This window comes from Bos taurus, chromosome 12 (assembly GCF_002263795.3).
Source record: "Bos taurus isolate L1 Dominette 01449 registration number 42190680 breed Hereford chromosome 12, ARS-UCD2.0, whole genome shotgun sequence".
Classification (NCBI taxonomy): domain Eukaryota; kingdom Metazoa; phylum Chordata; class Mammalia; order Artiodactyla; family Bovidae; genus Bos; species Bos taurus.
The window spans coordinates 78,087,071-78,106,021 of NC_037339.1; the positions used below are offsets into that span (position 1 = coordinate 78,087,071).

The 18,951-nt window shown below is 42.0% G+C and overlaps 1 protein-coding gene and 1 pseudogene across 1 annotated transcript in view; both read left to right on the plus strand.

The window, feature by feature from the left end:
• The window catches only part of ITGBL1 (integrin subunit beta like 1), a 235,466-nt gene that overhangs the window by 196,022 nt on the left and 20,493 nt on the right, over positions 1-18,951 (plus strand). Inside the window, 1 exon segment of the mRNA NM_001206834.1 lies at positions 11,095-11,211. Within this exon segment, the coding sequence (NP_001193763.1) occupies positions 11,095-11,211 (117 nt within the window).
• LOC112449148 (uncharacterized) lies at positions 16,708-16,826 on the plus strand (annotated as a pseudogene).

Consider the following 18,951-nt stretch of genomic DNA (forward strand, 5'->3'; position numbering starts at 1 on the left):
GGTTTATGTATACATTTGTTGGTCTTCAGTTGGGAGCTTGTGTGTGTGTGTTAATTGCTCGGTCATGTCCGGCTTTCTGTGACCCCATAGATTGTAGCCCACCGGGCTCCTCCATCCGTGGGATTTTCCAGGTAAGAATACTGGAGTGGGTTGCCCTGCCCTCCTCCAGGGGATCTTCCTGACCCAGGGATTGAACCTGGGTCTCCCTCATTGCAGGCAGATTGAGTCAACAGGGAAGCCTTATACATGGTTTATTCTAAGCTCTGGAACATTTTGAAGCCTAATTTCAGGATACTTGTGTTCATCAAGGTCTTGTGTTAGATTCTCCCAAGGAAATGACTGATCTTGGATCTCTTTAGCTTTCTTTCTAGTTTACTCAAGGAATCCCAGACTCACCTTCTCCGCTTTTGTTGCTTGAAGTGCTGCTGTGGGCTTTGACCCTCAGGACCTCTTTCATATGAGCTGATGCTAATTGCTCTTATTCCAGCTCACAGTTTTGGTTTTGAGTTTTTTGAAGAATTGCATGACTTCCCATAAGCACAGCCATGGAATAAGCACTGTAAGTCCAGTAAATTTCTATTCTTTTTATTACCAGAAACTAACGCCCACATACTATGTACTTCATTGTAATATATCTTTTGTAACACTTCTTCAAAAAGTGAAAATTAATAAGAACTGATTTAAAAATCACATCTCCACACACACACACACAAAATAAGTAGGGGATAAACAAGAAACTTATATTTGGAAGAGAATGCATTTAGAATGTTTATTAATTATACTTTCCATAAAGCATTTATCATTTCCTAGCCAAAAAAAGAAAATAAATATGTGAATTAAAATCCCCAGTGGAATTAGTGCAAGTTCTCATTACATAATATATCATGGACTTCCCTGGTGGCTCATATGGTAAAGCATCTTGCTTGCAATGCAGGAGACCTGGGTTCGATCCCTGGATTGGGAAGATCCTCTGGAGAAGGAAATGGCAACCTACTCCAGTACTCTTGCCTGGAAAATCCCATGGACAGAGGAGCATGGTGGGCTACAGTCCACTGGATCCCAAAGAGTTGGACATGACTGAGCGACTTCACTTTCACTTTCATGGGCAAGCAGTCAATCCTTTGGACTCTCAGGCAATCAGATGTATTTAAGCCAAAGATATCTCAAAAGTGAAAAGTGAAAGTGAAGTCGCTCAGTTGTGTCTGACTCTTTGGGACCCAGTGGACTGAGGCCCACCATGCTCCTCTGTCCATGGGATTTTCCAGGCAAGAGCACAGGAGTGGGTTGCCATTTCCTTCTCCAGAGGATCTTCCTGACCCAGGGATCGAACCCAGGTCTCCCACATTGTAAGCAAGACGTTTTACTGTCTGAGCCACCGGGGAAGTCCTGATTAATCAGGATTCCTCTGACACTGCTTTTTGTGCGATGCAAACTTCATCATTGTTTCAAGCATCTAATCTCTTATCCTTTCTTTGTTTTCTTTTATTACCTAATTTCATTGGCTGAATAGCTTTTGCAGCAGCGATGTTGACTATTATTGCTAGGATTGATTGACTAGCCTTCCTCTTTGGCTAGATTAGCTGAGAGCAGAAGTCATCTCCCTGAAGAACTGATATTGCAATTTCCTGTTCCTTCAAAGAATACATTGCTTTTCAAACAGTGGCACAAATGTTTTTGACAATTAGCAATTCCATGTGATTTGTTTTTTATTAGTTTGTATTCACTTTGATTTTATCCAAGACTTGAGTAAGAGACACATAAGCAGAGTTTAACTCATAACATGAAGGGACCCAGGGTAAAATTAGGTTTTATTCCAAACAAACGACTATTTAACCTATGTATGAAAGTGTTAGTCGCTCAGTCTTGTCCAACTCTTTGCAACTCCATGGACTGTAGCCTGCCAGGTTCTTCTGTCCATGGAATTCTCCAAGCAAGAACACTGGAGTGGGTAGTCATTCCCTTCTCCAGGGGATATTTTCCTGTAGTCAGGGAGATACAAAGGCTTGCATGCTGCTGCTGCTAAGTCACTTCAGTCGTGTCTGACTCTGTGTGACCCCACAGAAGGCTTGCATGAAGGACTTGCGTTTCAAATACCTTTATTTTCTGACAGTTTTTCCATTACCAGTACAAGCAGCTAATCGCATGTGTTTGAGAGTTCTTTCTCTTGCAACATCATCCTTCTTTTTCTCTTCCCCTTATTTGGAAGCATATTTCTCTTTCTTCCTCCATCTCTATGCTACTTTTAATATTCTTATCAAAGAATATTCTTTATCTTATCAGAGAATATTGAATATTCTTATCAAAGTCAATATCCTTATGAAATGTTTGCTCTTATCAGGTAGTGTCCAAGAAACAGGGAATGCCTCATCTGCTTGGTCCTCGTTCAGTTTTTCTAGGTAGCTAAGATTAGTCATTTGCCTTTCTGCACAGTAAACTTGAACTCCAGGAGATGGTGCAGGACAGGGAAGCCTGGCATGCTGTAGTCCATGGGGTCGAGTAGAGTCAGAGACGACTTGGCGACTGAACAAGATTAGCCATGGAAATATTGATGTTCTCTGCTCAGTATTACATCGTATTGAAATAGTCATTCTGTCCTGTCTCTTGAAACACCTGTTCTTTTGCCATTGAGTATGAATATCGTTTAATAAAATTGGTAAAATTTTGTGAATGATGTCATCTTCCTTGAAGAGATAATTTACTTTTTGTCTGGAAGACATATGTACAAAGGCAGATAACTTCAATCCAATCAGGTATTAGCATGACTTCTAAAGTGAAAACCTGGAATGTTTATGTTCTGTTCATCAATGCCCTCCTTCTCAAAGGTCCCTGAGTTCCAAGTACTACCTTGCCAGCCAGATGAAAAAGCCAAAATCTCCATCTAGTTTATTCCTCTTTTAGATGTTGCTTCCTGCTTAATGCTTTATCCTCTTGCCCTAAAAAGTTCAGGCTTGACAAATGTATGAAGGGGATTATTTGTGTATCAAGGAGAACTCACTACCCTATGGTTCCATTTTCTCTAGAATCTTGGCCACTTAAGTCCAGGCTGCCTTAGGAGGCTTTGACTTAATCTCATATATTAAACTTCTTGCTAGTTAAAAATTGTTTCTGGGGCTAAAGAAAAAATGGAAATAGGACTTTCAGGTGTCATAGGAGTTTGTTGAAAAATAACATCAGAATAAAATACCTTTTAAAGAATTAGCATATTTAGTCTAGAAACCATAAGTTATCTGAAATATGTTTTGGTAAAAATAAAAAAGGAAGTGGACATTCATATAACAGAAAAATGGATTAGCTGTGAAAATGATATATTACTTCCCATTATATAAAATTATATTGATAATTGCTGTTGTTTAGTGACTAAGTCTTGTCTGACTCTTTCGGACCCCATGGACTAAGGCCTGCAAGGGTTCTCTGTCCACAGGATATCCCAGGCAAGAATACTGAGTAGGTTGCCATTTCCTTCTCCAGGGGATCTTCTCAACCCAGGGATCAAACCCTTGTCTCCTGCATTGCAGGCAAATATTTTTTACCACTGAGTCGCCAAGGAAGCCCATATTGATAATTATGTGATTCTATTTGTGGGGACTTCCCTGGTGGCTCAGATGGTAAAAGCATCTGACTACAATGTGGGAGACATGGGTTTGATTGCTGGGTTGGGAAGATCCCCTGGAGAAGGAAATGGCAACCCATTCCAGTATTCTTGCCTGGAAAATTCCATGGACGGAGGAGCCTGGCAGGCTATAGTCCATGGGGTTGCAAAGAGTCAGACAAGACTAGCGACTTCACTTCACTTGGCTTCACTTTTACTCTTTAGGTTATACTTTTTTTTTTTTTTTTTAAGTTTAAACACTGTACCACAAGCAAATATCACAGTGGTGCTTAGAAAATCCAAAGGGCAATATTTTAAAAAATATATATTTCTGTTTTTGTCCCTTTAAAGTTATTTATTAAGTGCATTCATGCTCAGTTGCTGAGTTGTGTTCTGATTCTTTGCGACCCCATGGATGAGGTAGCCCATCAGGCTTCTTCTTCCATGGGATTTTTCAGGCAAGAATGCTGGAGTGGGTTGCCATTTCCTCCTCCAAGGGATTGCCTAATTAAGTAGGTATTCCCAATTTAGTAAATTTTAAATGAAAAGTTTATTTATTTCCTAAGATTATAGAATGTGTAAGTGATAGATATTAAATTCTATCTTAGGTCTTTCTGAACCCAGAGCACAAATTCTTAACTTTTATCAGAGACTGCCTTATTGACTTTAGTTCCTTTAGTGATGAAAGCTTACTCCTTACCATGGCAGTACGTTCCATCAGAGTGAACTACTCTGATGTGTGTAATATTATTTATTACAGTATATTAAACTGTTTCCCTGTACCTCTTGCCTATTAATTCTGATTATGTCAACTGTGCTATAAAATGGCAAAGTTAAAGCAAGTTTGCTATATCCTTAAATTGTAAGATTATTGAGTTTCTGACATTTTTGGCTGTGTAATTCCCAGGCTCTGCATATTTTTGACACTGCTTTATTGAGAAAAAAATGTCTTAAGACCTGAATATGTTTTCCAAAAGTGAATGTAAAATGTATGGCTAAAAGTACACCTAATTATCGATAGGGCTTTATTTTTTACGAAACATTTAGTTACATAGATAAATTATGTTTAGGATTTTACTTGTATATTTTTTTAATTTAAAATATTTTTATTTTAATATACTTTTGATGTTAGAAGACTTAAGAATAGTACAAACTGTCTTTGTTTTTTTTTGCAAGAACAGTTTGAGGAAAAGTTGCTCACATGGTATTAACAATAGCTTCAAATTTAAATGTACATGTACACATATATCCTCATATATGGATACTCTTACGTATATACTCAATGTTCTTTCTAATGTTTCATCATTTGGAAAAATTAATATTGGCAGATTCAGAAATAAAGAATAATTAAGAAATAAGTAGAAAATATTGCTTTATAGTTTATTTTTTCTTCACTGTAAAAGGTTAGCTCATTGATAGAAATGTATTGTTTATTGTTACATGGATTTCATTATTCAATTTGTAAAATAAATTTTCTAATTATCTCTGGTGTGGAAAGAGAGTCCACACTTGTTTCAAATCAATTTAATTAGCACTCTTGAACTATGAAGGAAGTGATATATTCACTCACACTTTTGAATTTTTTAAAGTGACAAAACCAAGCAAGAATTTAAAAGTGATGAGGATTTGATTCCACGTTTTCCCTCTTTGCCCAAATATAGTTTATCTTCGAGAAACTTCCTATAGAAATGTTTCTCCGATTGTATCAGCTCTTTCTCTGGTAAATAGCATTTGTTGCTTTGTCTATCCTTTGACATTTATCTCATAGAGTATTTCCTGGTGAATTACAATTGCTTGTGCTTAGGACCTAGAATGGAGTCATTAATTCAGTACCAAACAAGTATATGCCTGGATGTAATAGGATTTTTTTTTGTAATTTTTAATTGGAGGATGATTACTTTACAATGTTGTATTGGTTTCTGCTATACAACAACAGGAATCAGCTGTAAGTATATATATATCCCCTCCCTCTTGAACCTGCCACGTACCATCCCATCCCCCCACCTCCCCAGGTCATCACAAAGCACCAGGCTGAGCTCCCTGAGTTATACAGCAGCTTCCCACTGCTGCTGCTGCTGCTAAGTCGCTTCAGTCGTGTCCGACTCTGCGACCCCATAGACAGCAGCCCACCAGGCTCCCCCGTCCCTGGGATTCTCCAGGCAAGAACACTGGAGTGGGTTGCCATGTCCTTCTCCAATACAGGAAAGTGAAAAGTGAAAGTGAAGTCGCTCAGTCGTGTCCAACTCTTAGCGACCCCATGGACTGCAGCCTACCAGGCTCCTCCGTCCATGGATTTTCCAGGCAAGAGTACTGGAGTGGGGTGCCGTCGCCTTCTCCGGCAGCTTCCCACGAGCCAACTGTTTTACACATGGTAGTGTATGAACAGCAACACTACTCTCTCAACTCGTCCCACCCTCTCCTTCCCTACCTTGTGTCCACAAGTCTATTCTGTACATCTGTGTCACTATTCCTGTCCTGCAAATGGGTTCATCAGTAGCATTTTTCTAGATTCCGTATGTATGTGTTAATATGTGATATTTGTTTTTCCCTTTCTAATTTACTTCACTCCGTATGACAGACTCCAGGTTCATCCAACCTCACTATAACTGAGTGAGTTTTTCTTTCTTTTTATGGCTGATTTTTGTTTGCAGAATCCCTAAACTTTGTGAAGCAAGGTGCCACCCACTATCTGGCCAATAGATTTACCAGCTAGGAAGATGGAGATTTCTTTTCTCCTTTATATTGCCTCATTTGGGATTGACCACATTGATTAATTACGTAAGCTCCACATTTCCAAACCCATTCATTCTCTGTTGTTGTTGTTTAACCTTAAAACTATTGCTTAGTTTCTGAGTTATACTGGTAAGTGAGTGTGATAATGGCTACCTACTTTAGAAAATTTTTGTTAGAAATAAGTGAGTTGAGTAATGTTAGTCATTATAGAAACTAATCTTAAGGGTGAAATAATGAGATCATCTTACTTCGAGGTCTAATAGACTTCCTCTGTGATATTCTCCGCAAGACCTTGGGAAAGCTCTACAGAAAAGTGAGCTCTGCTGCTGCCATATCGCAATTTCAATTTTAGACAGACAACAGAAAATGATATAAGTGCGCCATTTGTTCAAATGCCTTGCGTGCATGCTCGGTCACTAAGTTGTGTCCAACTCTTTGAGACCCCCATGGACTATAGCCCGCCAGACTCCTCTGTCCATGGAACTTGCCAGACAAGAATACTGGAGCGGCTTGCCATTTTCTCCTCCGTGTGATCTTCCCGACCCAGGGATAGAACCCTCAACTGTTGAGTCTCCTGCATTGGGAAGCAGATTCTTTATCTTCGGCCCAAAGGTCTGTGATTGATTACTTCAATCCTTGTATACTAAGAAAACATGAAAGGAAGGATTGACATTTATCCTCGTTTTTAAAAAGTCACCAGCATCTCTTCCTTGACTAGCTGAAGTAGCATCAGTGTGGCTTGAATTATAAGACATCCTCCTGCTCACTTTGAAGCAGTAGGTGAAGGTGCCTCTTCCCTTTAAATTTGTCTGATGGAAGATGACTTTATTCTCACACACGAAATATTTGTACTTAGATGAAATGGTACAGAATATTATAGTTCTCGAGTGTTTAATTCCTCCTTGTGGAAATTTCAAGGGAACTTCAGATGCATTTGGCAGGAGCTTTTCCTGGTGCAATCAGGTTGCTATGGTAAACCTATTATTTTAGGCGAAGGACGACTGTGTTAGTGAAGTGCTAATCTCTTTTCTGTTTTATGTGAGCCCCTAATTACTCTCCCACTGTTGAGCCTGTATGCAAGTGTGGTTTTGCCGTTTTAAAAAGTAGAAGAAAATAAGGTTGTAGAGAGTGTAACTGCTGCTCCCAAGCTGGCAGGTGCCTTTGATGATGTTGCTCTTCTTAAATCATCTCATTCTGGATCAGAAAATATAGTTAATTTTTTTTTTTGAGAAATAGAAAGAAATGGATTTTATGTGAGTTATTGAAATTACAGCTTCTCAACATGTTTTTAAATTAAATATGTAAATACTAATATCTATCACAGATATTATACAGTTACAGATCCCACCTACAGTTCAGTTCAGTTGCTTAGTCGTGTCTGACTCTCCTCGACCCCATGGACTCCAGCAGGCAGGCTTCCCTGTCCTTCACCGTCTTCCAGTGTTTGCTCAAACTCATTTCCGTTGAGTGAGTGATGCCACCCGACTATCTCATCCTTTGTCATCCCCTTCTCCTTCCACCTTCAATCTTTCCCAGCATCAGGGTCTTTTCTAAGGAGTTTGCTCTTCGCATCAAGTGGCCAGAGTACTGGAGCGTCAGCTGCAGCATCAGTCCTTCCAATATTCAGAGTTGATTTCCTTTAGGATTGACAGCTTTGATCTTCTTGCTGTCCAAGGGACTCTCAACAGTTTTCTCCAGCACCACAATTTGAAGCATCAATTCTTCAGCTTTCAGCCTTCTTTATGGTCCAACTCCAATGTCTGTACATGACTCCTGGAAAAACCATAGCTTTGACTATGCAGACCTTATTCAGCAAAGTGATGTCTCTGCTTTTTAATATGCTGTCTAGACTGGTTATAGCTTTTCTTCCAAGAAGCAGGTATCTTCTAATTTTGTGGTTGTAGTCACCATCTACAGTGATTTTGGAGCCCAAGAAAATAAAGTCTGTCAGTGCATGAATCCACCCACAGCCTGAAACAAAGAGATCACTACTTAGAGTAGGGCTCAGGCATGTATTTAGTAAAAAGCTTGCATTTAGTGATCTACTAATGGTGTGGACTAAGTACTGTGGGATTAGATAGAACACTGCATTCTGACAGGTGACTAAACTAATCAGGGAGGACAAGGGAGGGTTTATGGAGAGATTAAATTTAAATAGGCTAGTGAACACTAGGTTGAATTTTATAGAGAAAGTTGTAGAATATACGGCCAGTGAAGTGTAGAAATTTAAACCCCTATGGGGAGTTCCCTGATGGTTCCACGGTTAGGACTCCGAGCTCTCACTGCCAAGGGCTGAGGTTCAATCCCTGGTTGGGGAACTAAAATCCCACATGTTGTGAGGAGCAACCAAAAAAAGTTTTTAAAACCTCACATGCTATAATATTCTGTTTTGTTTATATACCATAATTTTATTAATGAGTCTGGATCTGATAGATATTTGTGTTCAATCTTTTGAACTATGACTAAGTAATAGATATTGAGTAAATTAATTAATTCTTCCTCAAGTGAAAAATAAAATAAACACATATGCCAGTAGTGTGTTCATGGTTGTCAAAGAAACCAGTAATACGTAGTCAGGAAACTTATTATATGCCTCAAAATGTTAATTAAATGGTCACCATAAACACATGTACCCTCAAACTTAAGAACTGATGTTGCCCTGGTAACCGGGAGTGGATTATGTCTCAGGAATGGTGTGACTGGTGTTTCCCACGTCTGTCTGCCGTGGACTCGTCAACTACGCTCACTGCTGCTGTATGTAGTTTGCCTCTGTCCACAGCCTGGATCATAGTTGTCATTCACGCATCTACCCATGAGAGGACCAGTGTGTTCATGCAGAGCAGGCAATATTATGCACAGCTCAGAAAATCTGGGTTCTAACACCAACACGGCTACATGGCTAATGTCTACTTTGCTAACCTTCGGCAAGTCATTTAGCCTCAGTGTACTTGAGTTTCCTCGTCTCTTAAATAAATTGTAGAGACTCATGGATCCTTATGACATTTTACAAAAAAATAAATGCATGCTGGTATGTATTTTTCCAGGGACAGATCCGGGGTCTACCAGTTAGAGTTCTTGATTGCTAATAAAGGTCACCAACTTCATTCACTGAGATGAAAAAATATTTTATTCCAAGGGCTTAGGCTCAGAGTGGACAGCTCGCTCACACAACAAGCCAGGGAAGCAAGGCACTGCCACGAACCAGCCGTCACTTTGGAGCGTCAGCCTCCACGCCCCTGGAGGCTCATGGCTGTGCTGTCACACTTGCCACTCTGCCACAGTCCCCGTGCCTTGCTCTCACCCTCAAGAATCCAAGCCCTGGCCAAGGGTGTCTGGTGTGTCCCTGCTCGGTCCACCAGTCCCCTGGAAGAGGGGTATCATTGCGGGAGGGGGAGGGCTCTGTCTCCTGCTGAACTCAGCTCTGCCTCCAAGTAGAAAGACGGGTTGAAGGGAGGCCAGAAGAGCACTATCTATTGCTGTATCTTTCATCAGATTCTCAAAGGGACCATGACCCTGACACTTCTGCCAGAAAAGATTATGAATCACTGTGTTAGACTATCTTTAATTACAGCGCTGAAGTGATACGATTCTAAATACTAATTTTTCTTTTTCCTATCGTATCCCAGCTCAGAATTTCTTTAGCATGACACAAATGCAGTAACAGAATGACTAACAGCATTGCAGGGTCAGCCCTGAAGTATCTTATGATCATTTCAGTGGGTGTGTAATTATGATGGTTGGGATAATGACAGGGAGCTAACAGATGTCTTGGAGTAGTCACTCGGCTGAATTTCTGGCAAACCAGTCCCAATTCCTCAGAAAAAAAGAACTGTGCTTTCTCATACAGCCTCCTGGAGCTCCGTGATGATATATTAAGACACAATATGGCCGAATGTTTAGAGGCAAACTTTAAGCATGATGGGAATAGATATAAATTTGGAATCTATCCCTTGAGAGCTGGTTCAGCAGAGAAAGTTACTTGGCCTCAATATGTCTCCATCTCCTGTTTAGTAAAATGATAGTCATAATGTTAGTGCATGTGTGGTATCATGAACACAAAAGGATGGAGTTGAAGAAATTATAGTGTTTGAGGCATAGTTATAGCTCAGGAAATAATGATGAAAGTCATAAGGAAAATAATTAAGAAATTCCCAAACTGTGAACCAAACTCAATTCCAAAACAAGTTTCTACTTTTAAACTTTAAGTCAAGGTTAATAAGGATATTTAGGACATGAACTCTCACCCACGTCCCATGTTAAGATGAATTCTGTGAACTCAAAAACTCACACCAAATCAGCACTAAAATATCATGTTGAAATGTATCCATGAGAATTTTTTTTTGCTTATGTGGCAGACAGACCCAAATTAAAAATATTTTTAATGACCATATTAGTTCAAATTGTGTCAGAATAAATAAAGTTGATTCAGTTATGTTAAATGGTCTCCTCATAGTGGAATATGAAACATCCAGGGAGTTTCATCACTGAATGAGTCTTCAAAAAGGAATGAAACAGAACATGGAAAGTAGAAAACAGGAGTCACCTACGAGCCAGGAGTTGTCGCTTCAGCTCCAGCTCAACCTCCTAGGCATTTATGCTTGACTTTCAGCTTGAGCTTAGGGATGTAGGAGAAGGTATTTGCTGAATTGTTAGCAGACAAAGACTAGATACCGATCCAGGAGGTCTGGTCTAATCAGGTGCTCGTTTTCCTGAAAAGTCTTCCTGATTCTGTGAGTCTCCTAATGAGCGTGTTTTCCCTGTGTGTTTTGCAGGTAAGTGTGAATGTGGCAAGTGCACTTGCTACCCGCCGGGAGACAGCAAGGTGTATGGCAAGACATGTGAATGTGACGATCGTCGCTGTGAAGACTTGGACGGCGTGGTCTGTGGAGGTGAGCAATTCTCACAGCTCTCTGCCTGCAACCTGCGTTATCTGCTTTTCTTATTCTGCTTCTCCTTTAAAAAAAAATTCTGTTAAAAAGAAGATATACAAAAAGCCATATACAGTTAGCATATGGTAGTGGTGATGGTGGTTTAGTCGCTCAGTCGTGTCCGACTCGTGCGACCCCATGGACTGTAGCCCACCAGGCTCCTCTGTCCGTGGGATTCTCCAGGCAAGAACACTGAGTGGGTTGGCATTTCCTTCTCCACAATTAGCATATACATATATGCATATACATACACAATTAGACCTATACAATTAGTCATATACAACTGGGTTGGTAATGACCTCGTACTCTGAATTTATTCCGTGTGTATGTACGTGAAAGGACACAGCATCCTATCAGTAAAAGAAGACAGACACTAAACCAGATTCTCTGAAGACGGAAACGGTTTGCTTCAACCAAGCAGTTTCCAGCTTTTATTCCTCTACTGATAAAAATTGATCCGGGAAGAATCACCTGAGACTTGAAAAGAGAAAAAAAGTAAAATACACTCCAAGTTAATTACACAGTAACAAGAGATACACGCTCTGTTTTCATAGTGAATCTGAGACCCAGACACAAGCTTGTTACTGTTAGTTGCTCAGTCATGTCCAGCTCTTCGCAACCCCATGGACTCCTCTGTCCATGGGATTCTCCAGGCAAGAATACTGCAGTGGGTTGTCATTCCCTTCTCCAGGAGATCTTCTGACCCAGGGATCAAACTTGCGTCTCCTGCATTGCAGGCAGATTTCTTACCGTCTGAGCCACCAGGAATAAGCAACATAGAGGAAGAATGAGGCAGATAGGGGGTCATTACAAAGGTAATACTGCAAAAAGGAGAGTCACAGGGATAGAATGTTGCCAGTGTCCACATGAGCTTCATCCAGGGGAGGGGATGAGGGTCAGCATGGTTCCATTTCAGTCTTGCAAAGATCCATATTGTAGAAGGTGCGTGCTGATTATGGCCCCTCCCAGGTTTCTAGGACAATTGAGGTGAACCGAACCTAGAATCACACAAACAGAATATAATTCTATCTCTTTAAGATAATTCAGTTCAGTTCAGTTCAGTCGCTCAGTCGTATCTGACTCTTTGTGACCCCATGAATTACAGCACGCCAGGCCTCCTTGTCCAACACCAACTCCCGGAGTTCACTCAGACTCACGTCCATCGAGTCAGTGATGTCATCCAGCCTCTCATCCTCTATTGTCCTCTTCTCCTCCTGCCCCCAATCCCTCCCAGCATCAGAGTCTTTTCCAATGAGTCCTCTTTCAGTATCCTGTCATTTTGCCTTTTCATACTGTTCATGGGGTTCTCAAGGCAAGAACACTGAAGTGGTTTGCCATTCCCTTCTCCAGTGGACCACATTCTGTCAGACCTCTCCACCATGACCCGCCCGTCTTGGGTGGCCCCACGGGCATGGCTTAGTTTCATTGAATTAGACAAGGCTGTGGTCCTAGTGTGATTAGATTGATAATTACCATAATGAATTGGGTATTGTTATTGGGGGGAAAGCCCCCCAGGCACATATAAGTGAGGAGAGCTGACCATCCATCTCTGTCATCTCTCTGACCACCACGTATGGCTGTCTAGCAACTCTCTCTTTAACCAACTATAAAACACTTGGAATTTCACCAAAAGTATTTTCCTCTTTCCTTTTTCTGTGAACCAAGGGAAAAGGCCCTTTTTAATAACTGTTGGGCCGGGTGTTTTCTCTCCCGGTTCCCATGACAGCCATCCTCAGAGATTGTTCCTCCTACCCTAGTCTCACAAACGGAAAAGTGAGTGAGGTTTGAGGCGTTAATGTCCCATCTCTGCAAAGTGCCAGACCCACGGTAGGAGCTGTGGAGTTTAGTTCACAGATCTCTCGCTAAACCACAGTTTTCCCGAGAGTGACATACAACTGTGTGTACTTTATGTCAATATTTAGTTTAGATTTTCCCTTTACTTCTAGTAGTCATCAGAAATATCTAAACAGACTATAGTCCCTTTTATTGTTGTCATTAAGTACCTGATATAGTACAGACCTGTTACATGTGCATACCCATAAAATAATGAATCCCCCTCCCCCCAGTGAATCTCTCTTTCTCTCCAGCTTTGGGGAGGAAATCAAGATAAAACGAATCTATATATCTTCTTGTTAGATGAGATCTAATGTTTACTAGGTAAATGAGAAAACATCTCACAGTGATAGCTTTTTAATTTTTGACTCTCCGTGTCTCCACTTGGTCCATCTACCCAGAGTTGTCTGTGCCCTGGGGGTGGGGTGGGGGGTACTGACTCCCATTAGCCAAACCCGTAAATGTACAAACTAAACATCAATGACTTGAGGCTATACAATCAGAAATGTAATTGCCCTAGAGACTAGAATTTTTGTAAAAAAAAACGATGAGAAGTCAGAATCTGAGATTAAGATTTGAATGCAAGTCATCTATTGGAAGGGGATTCCCAGGTGGCTGAGTGGTAAAGAATCTGCCTGCCAATGCAGGAGGCACAGGAGATATGGGTTCCATCACTGGGTTGGGAAGATCCCCTGGAGGAAGAAATAGCAACCTGCTCCAGTATTCTTGCCAGGAAAATCCAAGGAACAGAAGAGCCTGGTAGGCTGCAGTCCATGGGGTCACAAAGAGTTAGACATGACTGAGCACGTGTGAGCATGAGAGATTATTGGAAAAGGAAATGAGTTACCGGTAGGAAAGTGGGAAGACGTGACAATGGAGAGGGCAGCCAATGAAGACCATGCTATCAACCCAATTACTGCTGCGGTCAATTGGAGCTTAATCCCAGTTCAGAGGAGGAAACTCTAGAGGTCCGAGTAAAGCACACAATTCTATCATCAGTCATGGGTTGAGGATTGCTTCTAGGAGGCGTTAATTCCCAGGCCACATCCAGCTTGTCCCACAGGTACCTGATCAGAGCAGGCTTCGGTGGCTGGAGTAAACCTCTGGGCAGAGAACCTCAGGGGGTGCTGAGTGAAAGTCATCTTAACAAGAAGGATGGTGCTGCTGGGACACCCCCGCAGAAGGGCCCCCAACTCTCCTGCCAGGTGGTCTGTCCTTTCTGAAGTGCAGATTCTCATTCTTTGACATGGTCTACATGTTGCTGATCATCCAATCCACCCTCTCTCTGGTTGTATGCAGGATGAAGCACAGTAGATTAGGCAGTAGCTGGAGATGTGTTGATCTATTAATAATCTTTATTCTCCTGGTAGAACCTTGGCTATGATTTTTAAGATCCTTCCTCTCATATTTAGAGATTAATTCCTAGGTGGTCGATCTTCCCCAATATAGATGATATCGGAACGTAATTACCCGAGGATGAATGTGTTTCAGGGTTGGGGAAAACGCTGCTGCTACCTCTGTGTGCCCTGCCGCGTGTGTACTCGTTCAGTCATGTCCCACTCTTTTGCGACCCCATGGCCTGTAGCCCGCCAGGCTCCTCTGTCCATGGGAGTTTTCAGGCAAAAATATGGGAGTGGGTTGCCATTTCCTCCTCCAGGGGATCTTCCCATCCCAGGGATCAAACCCGAGTCCCTGACATCTCCTACATTGGCAGGCGGATTCTATACCACTGGGTGTGTCTGCTAGCACCGGACACACACTAATCAGATAAGCATAGCATCTTTGACCTGTATAACTGGATGGATTCTATCAGTGCTTTTTCTTAAATGGTAGCAACCCGCTCTGCAAAATCACCTGTGCATTTAATTTCATGTTTTACTGACCAAAGGATCTCAGAACACTTTTCAAGTATGTAAAGGAAACACACCTTGGAAATTTCCCTTGAAAATATTTTATGTTGTTGTTCTTTTTTAAAAAAATATTTATTTATTTGGCTATATCAGGCCTTAGCTGTGGCGCACGGGCTTTCTAGTTATAGCACGTGGGCTCCAGAGCATGCAGGCTCCTTAGTTGTGACCTGGAGGCTTAGTTGCCTCACGACATGTGAGGTATTAGTTCCCGAACCAGGGATCAAACCCATGTCGCCCACATTGGAAGGTGGATTCTTGACCACTGGACCGCCAGGGAAGTCCCCGTGTGGTTGTTCTTAAATTTCACTTTGATATTCGAATAACGTCCTTGAGAGAATTGGGGTTAGGATGATACCGTTAATTTAAAAGGTGTCTGTGGATAACGACGCTCAATTTCACTTACCTTCTCCTGCTTTCTCCGAGCTCTGCACCCCAGGTGACAGCATGAATCCTTACATTCTGGCACAGATTTTGCACTGGAGCCAGTGCACACATCTGTACACATTCCAGTGGGTAGTGGTTTTGCTTTCCTTTTCGTTCACTTGTGAATCTTCACTATGATGGTGGCTCAATCCTACTGCTTGGAGGAGGTTAGTTCCAGGAGAGGGGGAGATGTCCGCATCAGCGGTCAGCTCATGTGTATCCATAGTGACTTCTAGCTAGAAATGCTGCACATCATTTCCAGTCCACACTGATGCTCTGGAAGTGTTCCCCAACAAGATAAGTCTAGTCTTGGTATTCCTGGTGCCTATGGTCTATAAAGGGGCTTCCATAGTGGCTTAGATGGTAAAGGATCTGCCTGCAATGGAGACCCAGGTTCGATGCCTGGGTTGTGAAGATTCCCTAGAGAAGGGAATGGCAACCCACTCCAGTATGCTTGCCTGGAGAATTCCATAGAGGAGGCTGGTGGCTACAGTCCAGGGGATCGCAAAGAGTCAGACATGACTGAGCAGCTAATACACACATGGTTTATAAAGGTGCCATGCACAGGGAGTTGGCAAATACTGACTCTTGAGGGAAATATGGGGCTAGCTAGGATCCCACCTCTGCTCCTGGCATTTTCAAAAACCAATCAGTACATAACCTTGTTTCATGTGTGTTTCTATGTGAAGACATACTGGGTCACATGTAGTTGATTCACTGACATGGAGCTCATGGCCAGCAGCCCTGTAACTCATGCCTGAACGAAGATGCTTTGGCTCACAGGTTTCTCCCTAAGGTAGGACCTCACAGCCTTTTTGCACTTAGGAACACTGGCTAGCACTTCAGCACTGTACTTGGAGGCCATCAAAAACATCAAGATCACCAACGGAAGGTGCAAAAATGCGAAGAGTCTAGCACCTCCTATACTGAGAAAAGCACACTGGTCTTCAGTGTAAGAACTGAGCCAAGAAGGCAGAGCATGACCTTCTTTGACCTTCGCTAGGAGTGTGAACCTTGCACACCTCCATTTTTCACCATTTGCCCTGTGTTCTCAAATGCCCTGGAAAGCTTTTTGAGTGTTGATTTTCAGGAATACAAATAAATTTTAGGGAGTAGGCAAGTTCTCAAATATGAATCTTCAAATAATGAGGATCAAGTGTAATTCATATTCTCACTGGAAACATCACTTCCCATGTGAGTTTTGCACTTGGCCTCAAATTATGATTTCTTTAAGACAGTTGTGGAAGGAATTGTTTGAGCCTTGACTATTATAGGGGTTCCTTGGTAGCTCAGCGATGGCAATACCACCCTGAACACACCTGATCTCGTCTGATCTTGGAAGCTAAGCAGGGTTGGGCCTGATTAGGACTTGGATGGGAGCCTGCCTGGGAATATCAAGTGCTGTAGGCTTTGGGCTTCCCTGGTGGCTCAGATGGTAAAGAATCTGCCTGCAATGCAGGAGACCTGGGTTCTATCCCTGGTTTGGGAAGATCCCCTGGAGAAGGAAATGGCAACCCACTCCAGTATTCTTGCCTGGAGAATCCCATGGACAGAGAAGCCTGGCAGCCTATAGTCCATGGGACCGCAAAAAGTCAGACACAACTGAATGAGTAACACTGACTATTATAATCTTGAATTTAATTATTTATTTATTTATTTGGCTGCACCTGGCAGCATGTGGGATCTTAGTTCCCTGACCAGGGATCGAACCCATGTCCCCCTGCTTAGAAGCATAGAGTCTTAACCACTGGAACACCAGGGAAGTCCCTTGAATTTCATTTTTTTTTCTCTGCTGTTCTCTGGAAAGAAATTACAAGGGACATGCTGCTAATTAACAAGTTTGAACATACAGTAATTCCAGTATTAAAATATATGGCATACTAGACCCATTGATAAGGAGACCACAAGTTCCCTTCACAAACATTTATGTAAATGTAATTTGCTGTTTAGAAATATAAATGGCAAATTATAACATCAGTTAAGTCTACAGACATGAGGCTCTCTTGGTTCCAACCTTGGCCAGCCACTTATTCCCAATATAACCTGAGGCAATTTACGTATCCCATTTCTCTTATAAAAGATGATTATATGTCTCTTGGAGGGTTATTGTGAGAGTGAATGAGTTAATGCATATAAAGCACTCAGGGTCGTATCCAGCACATGTGTCACAAGTAGATATAGATATTACTGCCATTAGTGTTGTGTGTGTGCCAAGTCACCTCCGTCGTGTCTGACTCTTTTCGACTCTATGGACTGAAGCCCACCAGGCTCCTCTGTCCATGACATTCTCTAGGCAAGAACACTAGAGTGGGTTGCCATGCCCTTCTCTGGGGATCTTCCCAGCCCAGGGACGAACCCACATCTCTTATGTCTCCTGCATTGGCAGGCTGATTCTTTACCACGAGCGCCACCTGGGAAGCCCATCATTAGTGTTATATACACATATAAAAGATGAAAGAGCCAGTTCAGGTGGAGTTTATGCTGTGGATTACTGTAAACTATGGGACATAGACCAGAACTCATGTTTGCTTATTAATTCTGTTTTATAACAGTTTATTCAGAATGATAACTGTCTGCTTTTTTCTTTGCATAAAGCCATCTTTATCCTCACACTTGACATTAAGCTACCAAATCAAAGTGGCCACATGCATCTCAGGAGTGTTTTTAGTGGCTCTTACTCAGCAGGGTACCTAGAGGGAAGCATCTCATGGGTTTGCAAGCGTGAAGTAACACAAATAAGATGACACTGGCCCTTAAGGTTCGAACCACCACATGCATCGCCAGTTTCTGTATTCCTGAAAATCCCCATTATCATAAGAAAAGATTATCTTATTTCATATTATCCCATCATGTATATAGCACATAACTAAGTCAGCAAATACTCATTGCATACTTGTTCATGTAATGAGCGTCACTGCCTCTCAGACACAAGCATGCCTGTAATTTCTCCTAGACACCTTTACCTCTGACCTGTCTGGTTGCATTCCTCTTGGTTCAGTCTTTTTTTTTTTTTTAAACATTTTTGTTTGAAACTGACTTTTAAGCAGAACACTTAGTTTACTTTTAAAAATGTATATTCATTCATTTGGCTGCAGCAGGACTTGGTTGTGAAGTGTGGGGTCTTTCCTGGAGGCACACAGGTCCCCTCGTTGTGGCGCCCGCTCTCCAGAGCGCTCAGGCTTTGGTAGTTGTAACCCGCAGGCTCGGTTATTCCACGGCACATGGGATCTTAGTTCCCCGACCCGGGATCGAACCTGTGTCCCCTGCGTAGCCTGGTGGATTCTTAACCACTGGACCACCAGGGAAGTCCCATCTTGATTTAATCTTTAACCCATGGAAACTTGCTCTGTCTCCCACTATTCTGCCTAACTGACTCTCTGGGATTATTCATAGTTCCCAGTTGCCCAAATCTGAGGTGCCATGCAGTTCTCATTCTGCGTGGCCACTTTTTAGCATAGGGTCGTGGTTACTCTGCTTTCGATTCCTCTTGACATGGTCTTCTCCCTGGGCCTCAGAAGCACCTTACCCCGTTTCT